At 41.7% G+C, this 20,855-nt stretch overlaps 1 protein-coding gene and 1 non-coding gene across 28 annotated transcripts in view; one reads left to right on the forward strand and one right to left on the reverse strand.

The window, feature by feature from the left end:
* Window positions 1-20,855, reverse strand: part of Znf532 (zinc finger protein 532) — a 111,250-nt gene that overhangs the window by 19,412 nt on the left and 70,983 nt on the right. For 25 of the 27 annotated variants that reach the window (XM_074069725.1, XM_074069715.1, XM_074069721.1 and 22 more), the window contains 2 exons: window positions 15,299-15,461; window positions 11,116-11,397 (listed from right to left, as the gene is read on the reverse strand). The exons of 1 other annotated variant lie outside the window; for it this stretch is intronic. In XM_074069725.1, coding sequence (XP_073925826.1) covers window positions 11,116-11,397; window positions 15,299-15,461 — 445 coding nt within the window. The remainder of the gene's footprint in view (window positions 1-11,115; window positions 11,398-15,298; window positions 15,462-20,855) is intronic. One more of the 27 variants, XM_074069727.1, reaches the window with a different exon arrangement.
* Window positions 7,875-7,999, forward strand: LOC141422928 (small nucleolar RNA SNORA61). Its single transcript, XR_012447620.1, has one exon. It is a non-coding gene; the product is annotated as a small nucleolar RNA SNORA61 (small nucleolar RNA).

Below are 20,855 nucleotides of genomic sequence, written 5' to 3' on the forward strand. Positions count from 1 at the left end.
CTTCTTCCATAGGAAAAGCCTCTCCCTCTAGGAACTAGCCAAATACTCAATCCATTCAGCACCTACATACATCCCAGGCAACGATAGTACATACAGGCCACTCTAAAACATGGCATGACTTTGCAGGAAGATTTGCCAATTAGTTGGCGACACCATAGCACCATCAACCACAACTGCAACCAACTCCAGAAAAGCACGGGTCAGCCAGGCACCAGTGGCTCATGCTTGTAATCCTATCTACTTGGGAGGCTGAGATGAGGAGGAGCACCACTCAAGGCCAGCCCAGGCACATAGACCCCATTTCCAAAAATAACTAGAGTAAAATGGACTGGAGGTGTGCCTCAAGTGGTAGAGTACCTACAAAATACTGGGTCTGAGCTGAGGATGGTGGGACCATCACCTCCAAGCCTCCTTCCCAAACTACAAACAGGTGTTCAGTAGTGACGGCATTGCCAGCTTCAACTACAACCCATGATAAAAGCCTTGACTAAATGTAGCAAAAGCACTCAAGAGTAAGGGCTGGTGGAGTAGCTCAAGTGGTAGAGTGCCTGCCTAGCAAGCGTGAGGCCCTGAGTTCAAACCCCAGTACTGCCAAAAGAGAAAAAAAGGAGTAAAACCTGGGTGGAAAGGTATATTTGCTAAGCAGTCCACATCTATACTGGAAGACTCAAAGAGATGGACACTGAGCAGTTTTTGAAACACTAAGCTTTCATGCTGCACCAAGAGTAACTGCTCAACATGGTGCTGTGGTGAGTGAGGTGTCGGCTAGAAACCCACCTCGCACCCACCTCTGTTGCGGACAGCAGGGCCAAGGACATCACAGAGCCTTTCCTATGGCCTCACTGCCTCTCTGGAAAACAAACTTAGCAACAGCATCCACAGAAGCCTGTGTCTAGGCTCAAACAAGAAACAGTGCCACACAGTGAGTCTTTGATCATTGTTGGCCTTGTCATTGTCACTACCCCACCCTCAACTTAGCCACAAGTTACCAAAGTGCTAGCACATGAATTTGAAAAGGGTAAAACTCTATTGTCTTTCTTCATTTACATTAATTAAAGGTGTTTTAGTATTTCAAGTAATGCATGCCTCTAGACAACATCATGAACTTAGGAAAAAGAATGAAAGTGAAACTTTCTGGCCAAATTGTGCAAACTACACATTGCTTTCATATCCTCAGCCCCTGACAGTCATCAAGTGAAAAGAGGAATTTAGAAATGAAAAGGCAATATAGCATTTAAATCACACATGTTATAAAGATTAAGCAGGGATTATGCCCCACCATACATTTTATAAACATGACTAGGATCAGGTTGGGTAAGTACTTTAAAAAATTATACATATATTTGTGTATATATATGTATACTGCATACATATGCATATATATTTGACTCTGAGCATGGCTGTTCCAAACTGGGAAATGGAAACTCATCTATCATTTTTAAAGGTGCAGCCCTTGTGTCAACGGCCCCAGCACTCCAAATGTCTCATTCTCTCACTACCCTTCCTTTTACCTGTATCTCTGCATATGCTGAAAGCATATTTCAGAACAGAAGACTAAAATCACTCCCACCCAGTATGGAAAAAGCAGGAGATAAGATCTGTGGCCTTACCTTAAAGGGTATACAAACCCTTTAGGAACAGAAACATATGACGTGCTAAGAGTGCCTATAATCAGGCATTAGATTGTCTCAAACAGACGTTGAACTCTACTAGTCCTGTACTGTCACTGAAATTTTGTACTTCCATGGAGTTGTTTTCAATGTTCTTCCAATGTGTTGTGTTTGAATTCACTGCCAGAAGTGATTTTTGCATGGAATCTCGTAAATACACGCACTTAGAATCACCCTTCCCCACACCTGAATCGCCAAAGGTGCCTGGTGCTATGACGTCACATGAGTGAGGGCTCCAGAGACAAGGGAAGCTGTGTAGGAAACCCCAAGTCATGACCAGTGCTCTCAACCCAGGCTTTAAAAATGCTGGCATGTGTCCCATACCCCCAGCGAGGCCAACTAAAGGGGAGCAGGTGTGGTGAGGTCTGGCTCTCCAGGTGTTTCTAACATGCAGCCCTGTGTTAGACTCACTACTCCACGTGCAGTCCTCCTGTTGACATATGACTTCTTTCTGGAAGTTCTGTTTCCATCTACCAATTAGATCAACTATGAGAAAAAAGCTTTGTATAGAAACTGGTTAACAACCCGCTCTTAGCTATCATTCAACAACAGGTAGTACTACAGGCAGTTTCACCTTACGCCTGTGTCAGGGTCTGAAAGCTACCTCAGCCCTGGGATCCTTCCATTTCATCTCTTTACAAGTGGCCATTTGACTGCCATGTGAATAATTCCAGAGACATGTGGACATTTATCCACATCCAGCTCCAGCTGGCCTATCATTATCCTGCACAGGTCCTCCCATAGAGAACACATATCTCTGAAGGCATCTATCAGAACTCCCTTTGACCCTGACTTCTGCATCCTCCTTCCACTGTCTGTAGACTCTCACCATCCTGGTCACCCTTCTTTGAGTACTAGACTGTCGGCATGCTCTTAAATGGGTGCAGCAGGAACCTAAGCACATGGTATCAGATTTTCTGTGGTCACCTTTGCTAGGATGGTAAGTACGACCTGTCATTCCCTCTCCTGGAGGCACACACTTCTCAGATCCATTCACCTGGGACTGTTCACATGATTGCATCACATCAGAATAAGGGAGCATGAAGGATAGACATGGTTCTTCAGGCATCCCCCCCGCCACTCCATCAACACTTACGTTGAGGTGGTAGGGCTCAAAGAAATGGCCCTGATCGTTGAGTTTCCAGTGGAAACTGGTCCCAAGACCAGTAAGCATCAGCATCAAGCATCACCTGAGACTCACAAGAATGCACACGACAGGGTCCCAGCCTAGACCTGCTGAATTGGAAACTCTGAGGTGGTGCCAGCAAGAAGATTCTGAAAAGCTCAAGAGAGCTCTGATGCACACTGACTCACTAACACAAGAACCACTAACTAGATGATGGTGCCACATCAGGAATGGGTATTGGCTTCTGGGATACATGCTATCTTAGCAGCCACAAAAATGATACATAGTGTTAAGACAAAAAGACGACATGTTTCTTCACACAGCTAATCTACATCTACATCATGTAATATCTGTGTACTTGACTTCCTTTTTTTTTTAAGTGAATGTTCTGCATTTACTTAAGATCCACCTTTGAAAATCCCTCAGTTTCATTCCCTACAATCAAGTCACTGACAGCAATAGCAAGTAAAATCTGACCCTAGGAGGAAGGGTCCCTCCAACACAGCTATGAGCCACAGGCTCACGAAGTCAACACTTCACCCAGGCCCTTTTCCACTACTCTACAGAACAACAGGGGTGAGATAGAGGGAGGGAGGTAATGAGGAAGAATCTGTCAAAAGTTCTGAGTCCAAGTGTCTCTGTCTGGGGTTCTTCTGCCTGACTCTCAGCACCTTTATGAAGAAAAGAAAATAAGATTTATCTGAAATTACATGTTTTTTAAGTCTTCATCAAGTTCTAGCAGGACTCAGCTAGTCTCTATCGCCTCTCTGAAATGGATGGGCTCCATAAGGTAAGACAGACCTTACCTGTCTGCATTCTTGAGAACCTGTCAACCCTCTCCTGTAGACAAGCAGGATATTTGCTCCATACACCTGGAGGCTCCTGGAGCAGTTCTGCCTTATCTTAGTCAACTGTGAACATCACATAATTTTCCTCAAAATAATAGTCTGTGCCTGTCCTGTTTTTTTCACATGCTACAAAATCTCATTTAAATATGTCTTCCAGTAATGAGATATATTATACAAGTTTTTGGCTCATTCTAACTAAAAATATGTGATAAGAGCCAATTAACAAGCACACCATTAACTGAGAAGCCAGTCAGAAACTTGATCCTTTTTCTAGTCAATGTTCCCAATTATCACTTCTTGAGCTCAGTGACGATCGAACACACTACTGTCTGCATTCTCAATAGAAGGATCTAGGCTGCAGAGCTGGGAACCAGGGAGACACTGTCACTAGAAAAAAAGCAGCTTGCCAAGGGGACATACATAGGAGCCACCGGAAGGTGCCCAATGGCCACATATGGGGCCAGTTGAGCAAAAACAATTAGTAATGATAGCAGTAGATGCCAGTCCATTGGGAAAAATAATTATTCATAAGTCCATATAGCTCTCAATTAAAAAAAAACAAAAAACACTTGAGCTCATCCTTACAACAGTGTTCCCATGAACAAATGCAGAAGTGACAGAAGCAAAAAGTCAGCATGAGGCAAATAGCACAGCAATGACAGTTGAGGCAAGAATAAGGACTGGATGTTCAAATTGGTGGGTAAAATGATAATGAGAAATAGGATATTTGCATGGTCTTAAAGTATCTTCCCACATTTATTAATTACAATGGGAAAATAGCAATTTATAGTGGCGAAAACCAGCAGGCACCACCATAACCAAAGGTTCAGAGTGGGCGTGCCCAGGGGAGTGACTCTTAAAGGGATACACTGAGAAGGGTACAGTATCACCTCTGCTACATCCCTACCAAAAATGAATAGTCACAACCAATCACAAGGAAGCATCAGACAAATCCAAATTGCAAGACGTTATGTCAAATAACCTATCATCTTCAATCATGAAAGACAAGGACGGAAACTCAGTTGGTAGAGACTCTAGAGAAAAAGCAGCTGAATGAAAAGTCACATCCTGGACTGGATCTGGATGAGAAAAGAGACATTATTGGGAAAAGGAGTAAGGTCTGAGGTTTCTTAATCATCAATGTTAATGTCCAAGTTTCTATCACTGTTCTATGGTTACATAAAATGTTAATGTAGGAAAGCAGGGTGGTGGATGTGCAAAGGTCTGTACCATTTCTGCAACTTTTCAGTAAATCTAAAATCACTTTAAAATGAAATTTTAAAAATATATTGACAGGTTATAAATTTATAGTCTGTTCAACAAAAACTGCTTGCTATCATAGAGAACTTTAGTAGAAAATTTAATTCTTAAAAATCTAAAACGGGGTGTGGTGATACATACTTACAATCCCAACACCTGGGAGGCTGAGGCAGGAAGATAGTTTAAAGCCAGCTTGGGCTACATATCAAAAACCTGTCTCAAAAATATGAACTCCAACATTCAGAGTGGAAGTAGAGAGAAAATAGCTACTGCATACCTTACCATACAGGGTACATGATCTCATGTTATTTCATCTTCTAAAGACCTTTCTGCAAGGAAACTCCCAATGTAGCTATCTTAAACAGACAAAAATGTCATTTTTTTTTCTCCTTTTACAAAATCAGAGAACAGGAGGGCAGAACAGGTTGGGGGGTGGGGTGGGGGAGGGGATGTTGGTACTGGTGGGAGCAGGGAGCAGATGAAGAAAGAGAGTGAGAGGGTGAATACAGTGGAAATACTGTATATACATGTATGTAAATGGAAAAATGATACCAGTTGAAACTGTTCCAGGAATGGGGGAAAGGGGGATAAATGAGAATGGTGGAGGGGTTGAATTCAAGTATGATATATTTGCCAGATTGTAAGAACTTTTGTAAATGCCACAATGTACCCCAACACAATGATGAAAAAAAAAAAAGAGAGAAAGACTTTTCTGTGTGGAAACTATTACTTCTATTCTACGCATAAGTAAAATGAAGGTTGGCAGGATTTTTTTCTTATAAGCCACACAGCTCATAGGTGATGATGGTGCCAGAACTCAAACTCAAGTCTGTCAGGTTCCAAAACCCCAGGCTTTTCCCAAGTTACAGACCCAGCACTGAACCACATACACATGAGGAAGAACCATGAAAAGCTGTAAGATCCATGTGCATGGAACTGAGCTGGATAATTCAGCACATGCCCTATGCAAGTACAATCTTCCCATGAACAAGCTCAACAATGGTATAGGTTACTAGACAGCAAATGAAAAAATGATGGCAAACAATTACTATAGATCACACTCAATTTTTAATATGTGAACAAGCATTGACAACTTTTACTGTTTTGTATTACTATTATTTACTACTAGCTTACAGAATGTTTGACCCATAAGAATGACCTCAGAAGCCAGGTACAGTAGTTGCCATCTGTAATCCTAGCTACCCAGAAGATAAGATCACAGTTCGAGGTCAGCCCAGGCAAAAAGTTCACAAGAGCCCATCTCAACCAATAAAAAGCTGGGTATGGTAGTGTGTGCCTGTCATCCCCACTAGATAGGAAGTGTAGATAGGAGAGTCACAGTCCAGGCTGCCTTGGGCATAAATGTAAGATCTTATTCTAAAAACACCTAAAGCAAAAAGAGGTAGGGGTATGGCTCAAGTGATAGAGCACCTGCCTAGCATTGCAAGGCCCTGAGTTCAAACTCCAGTACCAAGAAAAAAAGAAAAATGAAAAAAAAAAAAAAGAGATGAGAATGACCTCTAATACCTCACTCAGGTGATTTTAATTAATTTGAAGTTCTTAGAGAGACCATTTTGAGCAAGTGAAAACACAATGTCAGGAGGTATATAACCTACCCAAAATGTATGTATGCACCTATCTGAGGAAGGGCTCATAGCTTGTATGAGCTGACCACCAGGTTAATGACACTGAGGAGGCTGATTTTATGGCTGAGATGACAGAGACCTCCCAGAGGAAAGATATCTGTATTTAGAAAACTATTTAAATACCCGAACTACACTGCTTAGGTGTACTGGTGACTCCCAAAACCCTTTCCCATGCCTGCCAGTGACAATTCAAAGAGAAAGGCTTCAACTGGCAACTACAAGATAAAGTGTGTGCACCATCCTACAAGCCAGAGAAGGCGTATATCATAACAAAACAGACCCAGGACTTTAAGAGTTATCACCCAAGAGTTGTCTCTGAGCCAGGCATCATGGTGCACACCAGCAATCCCAGCACTTGGGGGGTGGAGGCAGAGGATCAAGCAGCCAAAGCCAGCTTGGGCTACACAGAAATACCCTGTCTCAAAAACCAAGAGTACATCACTGTAAAGCATAGCTAAAACTGGCCCCAACAAAATGATAACAACTTTAGAAAGTGATGTGTTGTTTTTACTGGCTTTCTAAATAAGGAATTTCTGTAATCATCCCTATTTTAAATGCTGGTATTTTAACTCTTTTTCTTGTTTAAATGAATAGAGTAATAATTCACCAAGTTACAAGTTTTTTAATTAAGCCTTTAATAAATATGTAGTATCTGTCAAAAATTTAAGCATTTGACATGATAACAGATTGCAAGAAATTACTGAAAAAAATTAAGAGCCACTGAAAATGGATACTGGGTTAGTATCAGTAAAAAAACAAAATCCCTAAGAATAACTAGCAAGCTGGAACTGCATTTTAGATTATTAAAGACAATGTTACTGGCAACTGGAGCTGAATATAAACATTCAGGAAGAAGACCCCAGAAAAGGCAGTCTTTACGCTGAGACCTAAAGGATTAAGGAGTCACTGAATGCTACTGATCTGGTGATCAGTGTGGTTTCTCAAACTACTGAACCAACCATCACCTGAAAAGCCCAGAGGCGAATGCACAAAGGATGCTTACAACACTGAAGACAGTTTCCTTTGTCTAAGGAGCACCTCATGAAGTTACAGCCAGCAGAATACAGAAGGCATAGACCAGGAACAGACCTGGGAAGCCATGTTGGGAAGGCAGCACTCTTCTGATGGTGATGGGAACATGACGTTTTATGCAACCGTGACATCATCAGACCTGTACTGTAGAAAAAGCTCTTTGCCTACAGTGAGAAGAAGAATCCATACAAGAACTGAATCCTGAGTAGACAAAGGTTAAGAGAGAAATGGCTAGACTAATAGGTGTTTAGTAGATGGCTAGGGTGTGTGTGGGGGGGGTGGATATAAAGAAATCACCCTTTCCCATCACATCTGAATGCTAGTCTTGGTGGTCATACAAGGAAGGAAAGTGATGCTGAAGCTGACTTTACGGCATTGCAGCCTGGCATATAGCATGTGGGCAATTTTCAAACAGGACTGAATTAGAAGAAGGGGAAGAGGAAGAGGAGGGGTGGGGAGAGGGGAAGAAGATAGAAGGAGAAGGAGAGGGGAAGAAGATAGAAGGAGAAGAAGAAATCACCAAGTCAAGTTAGACACCAAGCTTCCATAAGCACTGAGGGGTAGAGGAACAGTGTAGATTCACTGTTGGGACAGACTTAGATGAAAGTGTCTTGAGTTACACAAGGAGCTAAAACATCTTATGGAAATGGATGGAATTTGGCAAGAAACCACAGCTGGAGACAGATTTGGAAGCTATCTACATATATATATATATATGAGAGTTGCTAAACTTCATGGAGTCAGAAATGTAAATGTAAATGTAAAATGTTTTTACAACAAAAATCTGAATGGGGTCCTGCAACCATGAGAAAGTCAGGAAAGTTTAACAATAAGAGTATAAAGTACTTTGGAAAAAGAACTACCAATCACGTAAAACACAGCAATGGGGTCAATAAAGAGAAAGGCTGAAATATCCAATGGAGGCAAGAAGCAGGCCATCTGAGTGAGGTGGCCTGGGGAAGAGCTGAAACCCACAGCTCTGTAAGCAGGAGGACAAGGGTGCAGAAAGCACTCTATTACACTGGTGGTCTGACAAAGAGAGAAAAAACTGTAGGCAGTTTGAAGTTCAGAAGAGAATAATATTCTGACAGAAGGAAAGTAGAAAAGAACATTAAGGGACTAGAAACATGGCTCAAGCAGTTGAGTGCTTGCCTTGCAAGTGCAAAGCTCTGAATTCAAACCCCAGGACCACCTCCACCACCACCCCACTCCCCCCCCACCACACAGAGGAATTAAATACAAGTACACTTATAAGCAGGATCTATGCAAGTGGAGGGTTCCTGTCTGACCCAGCACGGTGGGATGCAAGTATTGACTTCTGACTCACACTCAACACTCTTCACTTTGCTAGTTTATAATGACAGGTCTGTCCTTCTTTCTTCCACTGTGCCTTAACTCTTTCATAAAGCTGAATGAACACAAGTAAAGCTGCAATCTACTCATGATTTTCATTCCAGAAGGCAGTGTGTGGGGGCTGGGAGCATGGCTCAAGGGGTAGAGAACTTGCCTAGCATACCCAAGGCCCTGGGTCAAGCCCCTGTACCAAAAAATAAATAAATAAAGGGCAGGGTGTCGACTCCTTCAGAGCCACTCCTAACATCTGATGACTGGCTCCACCTCGCCCAAGTACACACACTTGCTTGCATGCACACACATCCAGCTTGCGCATCCTCCATGCATTGTCCTCAAGCAAATGATTTCTCTAAGTGCTGAATTTCTTCCCACCAACTCTGGTTCAAAGCCATCTCCTTCTCTTATTTTCTAGATCTATACAAGATAAACGTAGTTTTGTGGGGGGGGGGGGGGGAAGAGAGAGAAAAGAAAATGATTTCTGAAATGTTATAAGATAGTTACAGAATATGTAAAGAAATGAAATGTGGGGCTGGGGATGTAGCTCAGTGGGTGGAGCCCGGCATGCCCAAGGGCACCTTGGTTGAAACTCCAGCATAGCAATGGAAGGAAGAAAGGGAGGGATGAGGGAGGGAAGAAGAGAAGCAGGGAGGGAGGGATGAGAGAGGGAGGAAAAGAGTTGGACTACTTGATAACTAAAGTCACTTCCTATTTTAACATTTATGAAATCCAGTTTGGGTGCCAAGTAAAGAAGATCCTCCTAGAATTGCCAGACCAGGCTCTGAAAGAACTGATATGATAGGTTAAAAGCACTGCTCCCTGAGAACCACCCAACACTTAATAAATAAGATTAAGATGCTATTTGGGAAACCTAAAATCACAGTGATTAAATAAGAGATGTGCCACTAAAGCCAAATACATTCTCAAAGTAACTACTTTTCATCAGAAGAGACAGTGTAGCTAAACCAAATACAATAAAAACACCTCTATATTCAGTTTTATGAACACTGTGATAGATGTCCAAAGGCAAGTTTATACCATGTGGATGGTAACACATTAGCTTCAGGAGTAGCTCAAATAAACAGTATAAATAAATGTGATCCTTAAATATGATTAACACTTCACATAAAAAACTTTTCAAAGATCAATATATACTAATTATAAATCAATTCCTATGTACGCTTTACACGGGTTCCCAAAAGCTAAAGGTTAAAGCAATAAGATGGTTTTCTTAAAAAATATTATGCCTCAGAACTCATTAATCAATCTCACAATCACTGAAAGTGGGACAAGCTAGTATTTTCATCATCATGATGTGAAAAAAAAAGCACCTCTGAGATAGTCTTACCTAAAAACTTAAAAACTTCAAGCTGAATCAAGCCAATGTTTACAAATTATGAGATAAAGAGGAATGGGTTAAACAATGTCGAAAAAAAGCAATTATCCAAATCCAGTACTGTGAGGAATAATCTTTAGGACAAACATCCCAATTTTTCCAATAAATAAATAGCACATTAAAAATTTAAACAGAGGGAAGACTTTTATGGAATAAAGAAGTTTACATTATACAAACACCAAATGTAATATGGACTCTTTCTAGATCCCCTCCAGACAATCAGAAAATGTGGACACAGACTAATATTATACCTCAATACCATCATAAACAATATTGAAAAATAATCTTGCATACTTTAAGTCAACTAACTGGCAGTTTTTCAATTCCTTATCAGTTGGAAATGTGTACTTATTTTATAAAGAGAAAGCATATATACATCGTGACTGATTTTTCAGGATTTGGAGTTGCAGAACTTCTGGAAATTAAAGGATGAGGCTCCTCTTCCCATTACAAACTCAAGTCATATAAATGCTACCAGCGGCTCACAACATACCCCTTGCCTTTCCCTTCTCCTGTGTTCCTTGTAGGTCACAGGATAGAAGGCACATTCAGATGCCTTTAACTGTGGCTTTCCCTATTCTCGGGTTCCTCAGCTGTAAACACAGACTTGGTGGACAACTTACTCTACTTCCAGTGTGCAAGTGAAGGTAGTTGGGAAGGTCACAGTGCAGTATTAGAAGGGTGTGGGAATGCCCATTTTAGAGAACCACAGAGGCACGGGGGATTTCTGAGCTTGCAAGAGCCAAAAGGTGCCAAGCAGAGCTCCTCCCTGCGCTCACATACTGACCTTCCCGTGTTCCTTCCTCACATGGGAGATGTACACTTCCCTCTGCGTGAACAGGCGGTCACACTCCCAACACGTCCACCCGAGACTCACTGACTTCTTCGATTCTGTGGACTTCTTTGCAGGAGATGGAGACTTCTTTTCCGGTTTCTCTTTCCCATTCGTGGACTTAGCATCCTCTTTGCTATGGTTTGATGAATTTTGAGTTGCAGGCTTAATGGTCAAAGGCAAGTTTATACCCAAGTTTGGAGGTCCTTCAATACTTTTCAGTGTTCCATGCATAGACTGTGTTAAAAGAAAAGAGATACCTATTACAAATCATACCACTGAAAGAAAGCACATGCAGACTGCCTTAATCCTTTATAGACATTTCAACAGCATTTTGCATTCATTCAGAAATAGTTCCATATAAAACCTAAACTAAAAATATACATTTTAAAAGAGATAAAGGAGCATTAACTTTTATGATTGTTGCAAGATATGTGTGTCTAGTTCCAAGTAATTTATACGCGTGCCACCGGACTAAATCAAATTAGTCTTAAAACTCTGCCTCCCCAGAGCAAGTCCCCTCCACACTGATTTCTAGAGAACATTCCCCTTTCTCATCTGCAGAACTATTTCAACAGGCTAATATGCCAGAGCTCACCAACCCGAGCCCACATTTGAGACCCAGAGCTCATAACAAGCCTTTTTTCCTACCCTTTCACATTCTTGGAATACTTGCAACCCTGTGGGATTCTGCTGGTGTTTTAGAACAATTTTCATCTCCCTACCTCCTCTCCTGATCCATCCCTTCTTACTAACAGCACCCAGACTTGTGAAATGTACACAGGAGGTACTTAAAAAGGCCTCTTATAATTATTTAGTTGTCTAGTATCATTAACATAATAATCGAAACAGCCACCATAAACTCATAGGATTTCAAATGTGAGTGGGGTAATATCAGGGCAATTTCATTTTAAAGACCAGCTTACTTTGGTTTGGTTTTGTTTGTGTACTAAAGGCATGGAGTCCAAAAATAAAAGGAAGCAAGTGTGTGCCTCAGCATCCAGCTAATCTGCCAATGGGGCCTTCTGATCAGGATGCAGGCTGCAGCTGGCCTCTACATTCCTGAACCTTCAGGAGACACGACACGGATGCAAGTTCCGAGGGGCCTTGACTCCCAGGTCTCCCTGGTCACAGAGACTCTCTCCGAGGTCTTGGCACCACATTTCTGATGAGGCTCAAAGAGGACGCTATTCCTTCTGCCTGCTCCAGCATGCTTTTTCTAAACCAGATCAGTTGGCCGACTTTCCCAGGAGGAGAAGGGGTCCTACAATGTTCTCTTCAGCAGGTTATAAGGTTGACCAACAGATGAGATTTAAACAGGCCTGTCAATGGGGGGGGGGCCGCGGGGTTTGCTATTTAACAGTCTCCTTCCTTTTGCACAGAGAAAAGAGGCAGACTAGGTTTCCTGGCTGCCAAAAACTGCACACAGGCAGGCACAGAATTATGGGTTTGGCCCTTTTCAGAATAGAAGTTTTTACATTTTTACCATTTTAAAAGCAGTGACAAAACCCAAACCTTCTAATTAATAATATAGTCTAGGCAAAGACATTTTTGCTGAGAAGTTGAAGAAAGTATTAAAAGTATTCTTCCAGGGCACAAATGAGATCCTACTCAAAAAATAACTAAAGCAAAAATGACTTGGCAGTATGGCCCAAGTGGTACAGCACCTGCCTAGCAAGTACCAGGCCCTAAGTTCAAATCAGTTACACACACACACACACACACACACACACACACACACACACACACAGTTCCCTATAAGATAACTCTAAAGTACTATAGGAATTACAGGGAAGAAATGAAAATTCTGCTGTGACAAAAGCGGGCAATGGAACATGTGCTTAAATGAGAATTTTGAATTTACTCACTTTACTTATATATTATAAGTAAAAATAGACTAAAACCAAGTGTCTTTTTTTTTAAGAAAAGAAATGCAACTTGGGCTGAGGATGAAGGTCAGTGATAGAACACTTGCCTATCATATACAAGGCCCTGGGTCCAATTCCCAGCACCATAAAGAAAAAAAAAGAAAAAGAAAAAGAAAAAAGAAATGCAACTTATTTCTTTTAGAACTGATTTTTCTTTAGCTCTTATAACAATAAATACACTGAATGGTTGTTTGTAACTTAAATGTTTACTTCACATGTGAATGGAGTACAGGGACCTACAAAGTAAATAAATCTGCATTTTGATTGATAGAACAAGGAAGTGATAAGAACTGGGCTAAGTTGAGCAAATAAAGAGCCACTGTAAACAAATGCATGTGCACGGCGGCACCCACCCCCATTCCACTTGGGAAATACACAGCAAGACCTAGATACATCATCTTAAAAATAAAAAGAAGGGTACCCCTTTATTCTTAACCATCCCAAACACATAAATCCAGAATAATATTAAGATTCATAGAACATGCCTGAAAGCCAGGCATGCCTATAATCCCAGCACTCGAGAGGCAGGGGCAGGAGGACTGCGAGTTTAAAGCCACCTGGGATATACAGTGAGACACTATCTCAAAAAACAAAACAAACAATAACCAAAAAAAGAAGAAAAAACCCTTGAGATGAGAACATTCCCATTGTTTTTGTATCACGTAGGCCCTTGTGCTCCTCCAGATTCACTGTTAAACAAGGAAGACCCTAACACAAAGCCCACGACCCCATTTCTTGATGTGAAAGTGAGTTCCAGAAACCAAATCCCTTACAAGTCTCAAGAGGCAACTTTTCTTTCTTTCTTTCTTTTTTTCTGGTTGGCCCATACATAGTATATTAAAATATTCTGATCTAATGTCAAGCCCCCATGTTTTTATTTTCTTGTCATTCGTTAATGTTTACTGTAAAAACAATTTTATAGTGCACTCCTGTAATCCCAGCACTTAAGAGGCAGACACAGGAGGACAAACAGTTCAAAGCCATACTGAGACCCTTGTCTCAGAAAACCAAGGGCTGGGGATACAGCTCAGTTGTAGGGCACTGGCCTAGTATATACAGGCCCTGCATGTCATCCCCAACACCACAAACAAATTTTTTAAAATTTTGGCTGAAACTTTTAAAATCTCTTAAGAGGATGTCATTGTACTCCAAGTGAGAATGCTAACCCCGGCCCCATCCCCGTGCATTTTACCCCTGGTAATGCCACAACCACTATGACCTGCACCTTGCCTCCAGGAGCAGAAGCTCTGAGATGTTGAGCTTTTGCTGCCGTTAGGCACTGGCACTACATGAATTCAGACATGTTGAAGACAGAAAATTTAAGGATTAATAGTCCATTCATTCAATGGACACGAGACTAAAATATCGTAGACACTTTATTTGCTCTTTAACTGATTTTTTTGGTATAATGTATTTTAAAAACAGAAAAACTAAGAGAAAGAATGAGCTGATGATGGTACTGGATCTTTTGTTTCTCTGTTTAAAACTCTGAAAGCCAATGAATCTTACTTCCTAAGTACACAGGAACAAAATGGCTATCCTATCACAGAGGACACAGGATAAGCCAGGACTACGCCCCAACCTCAGAGAGCTCAATAGCTGAAAACGTGAGTTTGGTACCCCTCTGAGGGATGAAGAGTAAAATGGTCCAAACAAGACATTTATTCATTTCATTAACTCAACACACCAGTGCCAGGCACCTACTGTATCCTGAATATTTTATCATCAATTCACATGCAATTTTTATTTTTGGAGGGGGGCTAGAAGACCCAAGGGCATCAAATATAATGCAAATTTAACTACTTACATAATTTCAGGGAAAAAGCCTTCACTTTTCAAAATACACCAACATGTGTATGAAATTAACATAATTTCCATCTATTTCTAAATCCCATACAACAGAGTTCTCAAAATATTAAACTTCACACTCATCATTTTCACATATATAGAAAAATAACCCTAATACTTTATTATTATTATTATCAAAGCATGCATTTGTTCCTTTTCATTAATCTTTGTAGCAGGCAGATCAGCATCCCATAGCCAAGTGAACACATGAGGACAGTGTCTAAGTTGCTCATTGACAACGACCAGCATCCATCCCTTCCCTGAACAGCGCACCATGCTCTACAGCCAGCTGCAGCTCGGCCTTGGCTTATGACCAACTTAATCTGCAATTCACTTAGAGGAGAGGAGAGATGCACACACACCTTGATATGGTCCATCATAAGTTGCTTCTGTGCATATAAAAGAGAACAGTCTGGACACTTGAAAACAGACACCTTCTGGTTTTCAATGTGCTGGTCAAAGTGGCGATACAGCAAGGTTTGCAGGGTGAACACAGTGTCGCACATGGAACACTTATAGATTATTCTAAAATAGAAGAAGCGCAGCGAGATAACGTCAGTCAGCCTCGTCTCTCAAGTCAAAGGAGCTGCTACTTGACATCTAAGGAACTCAGGAGGCAGAAGCACGTTGAGAACACACAAACAATTAAAAGAACAATATTTTTAGCTTTGAAACAAACTTTCAGGACAACTGGCATCACTCAGTCACAGATAAGTCTTAACATTCTAAGTAAAGATGCATTCAGCTACATTTGTTTAGAAGTCTAAATTAAAGACAATTTTACTCCTCACAAATCTGCAACTGTCATATTTGTACAAAATCTTCATGTTACTTTAACACAGAGAAAAACCATCTTATTTTTTGAGGGGGAGGCACTTTTTTAAGATCAGACAGGACAATACAGCTCAGTGGTTCCTACCTTAACTTGATAAAGATTTGACTAATGAGCTAAGTAAGTCCACTCAGCTCCAATGCCCAATTTGTTACTTGTTATAAGTTTTCTTTTAAAGCAAACAATTCTGATGGTGCGCACCTGCCATCCGAACACTAGAGAACCACAGGCAGGAGGATCCAGAGTTCTAGGCTAGCCTGGACCACACAGACTCTCTCAGAAAACAAAAAAATAAAATGTATAAAATAAAGTTAGCAGCACTTTTATACTTGCATGTCATTTCTATGTCAGCTATTAACACAGGACGTCTTATGTCAGTAACAAGTATGCACTGAGGTAAAAAGACAGAAAAGAAAACCCATACCACAAGAGGATTCAGTGTGCCTTGTGCTTTAAATGGTGTAAGGTACTCACTTGCCCACTATAAGCTATTTCCAACCTAATATGTTATGCCAAAACCCTGCATTCACTCAGCAGGCTTGAATCTTCTGATCGTAACCCCTCTACCTTTCTACACCCTCCCTGGACACTTGGGAAAGAGGTGTCTGCAGAGATAAAGTAGGAAACTCTCCTGCTCCCACCTTTGCCTCCAATGGATCTGATGGGTCACCTGTGAACATCTCTAATCACAGTGGGTCACCCTTTCCATGAACTGCTCCAGGTCATCCTGGTGCTCAGGGGAGGCCCTGTGGGAATCTATACTTCCTTTGAAGAACTGTGGAAAGGCACAAAGAACCTAGAAGTCAGCATAGAGAAAGGTCAGAGGAAAAGTAGCAGGTGAGGGTCAAAGAGGAAAAGAGAAAAGCTGAGGTTTCACTGGACGTTTAGACAGCAAAGTGGAGAAATGAATGCCCTGTAAAACCACTGGACTTTCTGCTTAGGTCTTCTCAAACTGCCGTTCTCACACAAACCTCACTGTGCAATGCTCTGTCAAAGAGTACTGATTTAACTTTCTTTCCCCCAGATTTATAAATTTAACTGGAATGGCACATTTCTCCGCAGTCCTGACACGTTAGCCACGTTCACCCTTGACAGAGTGAAGATCAGATACAGTCTTGAGGACTTTACATCTCAGCCCAATGCTGGCACCCTGATGATACGTCATCATCACCCGGGCCCAGGGATATTCACTTCTGCACTGTTGGAAATCGCTTAGGGTTGTGAACAGCTCCAACATCCAACAAGTGGGTAAATAAAGCAATCATGTGAAGATTTATTAAAATGATGTTACATATACTTAGGACATGGAAAGACTTTCATGAAAATTAAAACAAATGAAAGACAGTATAATGGTGATGGGGTTTTGGTGGCTGACGCCTCTAATCCTAGCTATTCAGGAGGCAGAGATCAGGAGGATCACAGTTCAAAGCCAGACCAGGCAAGTTTGCAAGACGCTGTTTTGAAAATACCCAATACAAAAAAGGGATGGCAGAATGGTTCAAGTAGTAGAACACCTGCCTAGCAAGCATGAGGCCCTGAGTGCCACCAAAAAAAGAAAAAAACAGACAGTATAATGGCATCACATGTTAAAGAGTTATGCTCCTAAGAAAAGAAACAGAAGTCATAAAATTGTCATCACCTGCACTGGATGACAGCATATGCATTATTTTTACTGTTTTGCTTGTTACATTTCCTGATTTCTCTATAATTAGAATACAACCATTAAAAAAATGAATAGCATTGGGCTGGTGGAGTGGCTCAAGTTACGTGCCTGCCTAGCAAGGACAAGGCCCTGAGTTCAACCCCCAATACCACCAAAAAAAAAAAAAAGAATACCTTCAAGAAAAGCACTGAGATTTATTAGCTGAGCTGAGAATTTACTCAGAATTCTGGTCTCACATTTTCAGAAATAACTATTTCATAAAACATGGAGTGGCTGTCATTTTATTCATGCATTCCATTGGGGAGGGTTTTTGTTTGTTTTGATGTGTTTCTTATACCTACTAAAAGAGAAAGTATAAACCTAGAGAATAATCTAATTACTTAGCATTTTTCTGAAGAACCTGAGGAACAGGTTGACGGCCCCTCCATACAACATACAAATGAGCCAGGCACAGTGGCACAATCTGGAAACAGCGCTCAGGAGGCAAAGGTTGGAAGATAGTGAATTCGAGACCAGTCCAGGTTACATAGTGAGACTGTCACAAAAACAAGACAAACACAAACACTACTGAACACAAGAGGGACAAGGTGACAACCTAGCTCAATGGCAAAGGCTGGCATCACCATTAACTAGCAGGACCAGTGGACATTGCCTAAGCCCTGTGCGACCCTTTGAGAAGAGCGTAGTAACCTCAGCAGCGTTCCTGCCAAGAGCCCTGCCCTGGCCCAGCTTCCAGAAAGTAGCAGGGACCGGGAGGGCCAGCCTCAGGATGAACGGCAGCATCGTCTGGGACTGCCTAGATATGAGAGGGGCCCCTGATCAACCGTTCCAGATGGTGGACAGAGAAGAAACAGGACGATTAAACCCAAAGGACACGATGCCCAGATTAGGCTGTTGGACAAGAGGGAAAAGACATTGCCTCAACAACTGGAAAGTCAGAGTGCACTTTATAAGCAGGTTGCCATGGCAATCCGGGCCGACTTCCTCAGTGGGGCTGCGTGGTGATGACTTCGTGAGGTCATCACGAAGGTCTAGTTAGTCCTCGATATGTGCGGGGGAGGATGGGATTTAACAGTGACAGGTGAGCAGGGCTGGATACTGTAAATGCCAACAACCAGGCTGTCTGGGTGAAGAGGATCCAAGAATTCTCAGTTCATTATTCCAACATTTCTGTAGGGCAGAAACTATCAAAAACTGCTGCTAATGCTAACAAAAACAAAAGTACCACAGTCTCCCAAGTATGGTATTTGGGGACAGACCATGAAGACAGAGCAAACACCTGAATCACAGGGGGAAACCCCAGGGAAGACAGGAACCAGCAGAGACAGGGAGGCTTTTTTTTTTGGGGGGGGGGGCAATACTAGGGTTTGAACTCAGGGCTTTATGCTTGCTAGGCAGGTGCTCTATCACTTGAACTAGTCTGTCAGCCCCAGGAGGGAAACTTTCCAGACAGGGAGAGACCCCTTGGTGCACAGGCAGAGCTCTGCATGGAGATGGCATGCAGGAGCAGTGAGACTCCCAGCATGGTTGGGGGTGGGGTGGAGGAGGGTGTTCACAAAGACATCTCTAAAACCTAATCCTACAGGTCAGAGTGTGGGGCAGGGAACTATGTTGTAACAAAGAGTGGGGACAGGACAGGAGAGGAGAGAGGGAGGGAGGGAGAGAGGGAGGGAGAGAGGGAGGGAGAGAGGAAGAGAGAGAGAGAGAGAAGAGTAGAGCGGAGAAGGTGAAAGAAGAAGAAAAGAAGATGGGTGCTGGTTGCTTATGCCTATAATTCTAACTATTTGGGAGGCTGAGATGAGGAGGATCATGAGGAGGGCAAGGCCAGCCCAGGCAAACAGTTTGTGAGACCACATCTCTAAAATAACCACAGCAAAATGGACTGGAGTCCATTTTATCTCAAGCCCAAAAGTGCCTGCTTTGAAAGCTCGAGTTCAAACCCTAATCCTGCCAAAAAAGTAAATAAGAAGAAAAGACAGAGAGGCAGGGAAGGAAAAAGAGAAAAGAGCAGAAAGCTAAAACCGAACACACTCATTCAAATCAAACTTACAGCAGCCAAAACTCTGCAGAGCACAGAGCTCAACCTGAATGGGATATAAAACAAATCAAGTACACTAAACCTTGGAACTGTGTCCACAAAGTTTTCACATCACCACTAGCAGAACTCACTGGTTATGATGTACCGTTCTCCACACCAAACCCCTGTGTTGAGAATTTACACTTTCTGCTAGTTCCCAGGTGGCACACTGAGACTGAGCATTAGATCATTTGCTTGACATTAAATGAATCCCAGAACCATGATTCAAATTCAGCTTTTTCTGAGAGCTGAATTTGTATCTTTTATAAAATTTTTAACTTTGGGATTCTCATTTCTGCACCTAAATATACTTAGAAACAGCAAATATGCTGAGTGCCAGTGGCTCAAATCTGTAATCCTGGCTACTCAGGAGAAATAGCAAATAAAAGAAAAGCACGGGGGAGAGGGGAGAAATTCTGCTCTTAATCAGATGTCAAAGAAAAAAATAAACAGACACAAAATTTTTATTCCCATAAAATACAGTAGTGGACATTCAGAATGATCTTGAATTATCCAGCAAGGATTAAAGGGGTTCAAAGTTTCTTTTTAGACAGAGGAAAGTATGTTTGCCCATATACTGGCACTAGGTAGACACCCTATAATGTAAGAGAACTTAAAAGCCTGTGTGATACTTTTCAAAGTGAGTTGCTCAGGCTGTGGGACTCTATAGTATATTTTCAGTAAGGAAAATGGGTGCAAGAGTATTTTAATATTGGCTGCTTACAAATTAATGTAAATCACTTGTATAGTTTTGAATCCTTTGCATAACCACTGTCAACCACACACACCTGGAATGTTTCAGTACAGGGGTTCCTTTGGGTGCTTACTCATTTTGGACTTAATTTCAAAATGAAGCTTTTGAATCAATGCAAGCCACATGGCCTCAGAACGAGAAAGCTTCAGTACTTGACGAGGGAGAGGCAGCAAGGCAAGGCTATCTCAGGACAGAGCAGCCTCACAGAATGGAAGCCGCAGCACTGTTGTTCAGCCAGGCTGCTAGTGACAACACCAAATGAACTCCATTAATGTACACTTTACTGGCTTGAGAGTTTTGGCTGCTACTTCATCTGTAAATTTGGTTTTGCTTTATAGTTAAAACACAGTAGTTTGTACCTATTTTTAGGTTTGCACTTGTTAAAGAATCATGGAAGCAAAAATTTTTAAAAATTATGAAAACACTACAGTAGAGCCTGAGAAAATGGTGCACACCTGTAATCTCAGCACTTGGGAGGTTGAGGCAGGAAGATCATGAGTTTGAGCCTAGCCTGTGCTCACTGTGAGACCATCTCAAAAAAAAAAAAAAATCAAAAACAGGAAAATACAGAATAATATTTTCCTATGCAATGT

The sequence above is a fragment of the Castor canadensis genome, chromosome 4 (genome assembly GCF_047511655.1).
Source record: "Castor canadensis chromosome 4, mCasCan1.hap1v2, whole genome shotgun sequence".
Taxonomy (NCBI): Eukaryota; Metazoa; Chordata; class Mammalia; order Rodentia; family Castoridae; genus Castor; species Castor canadensis.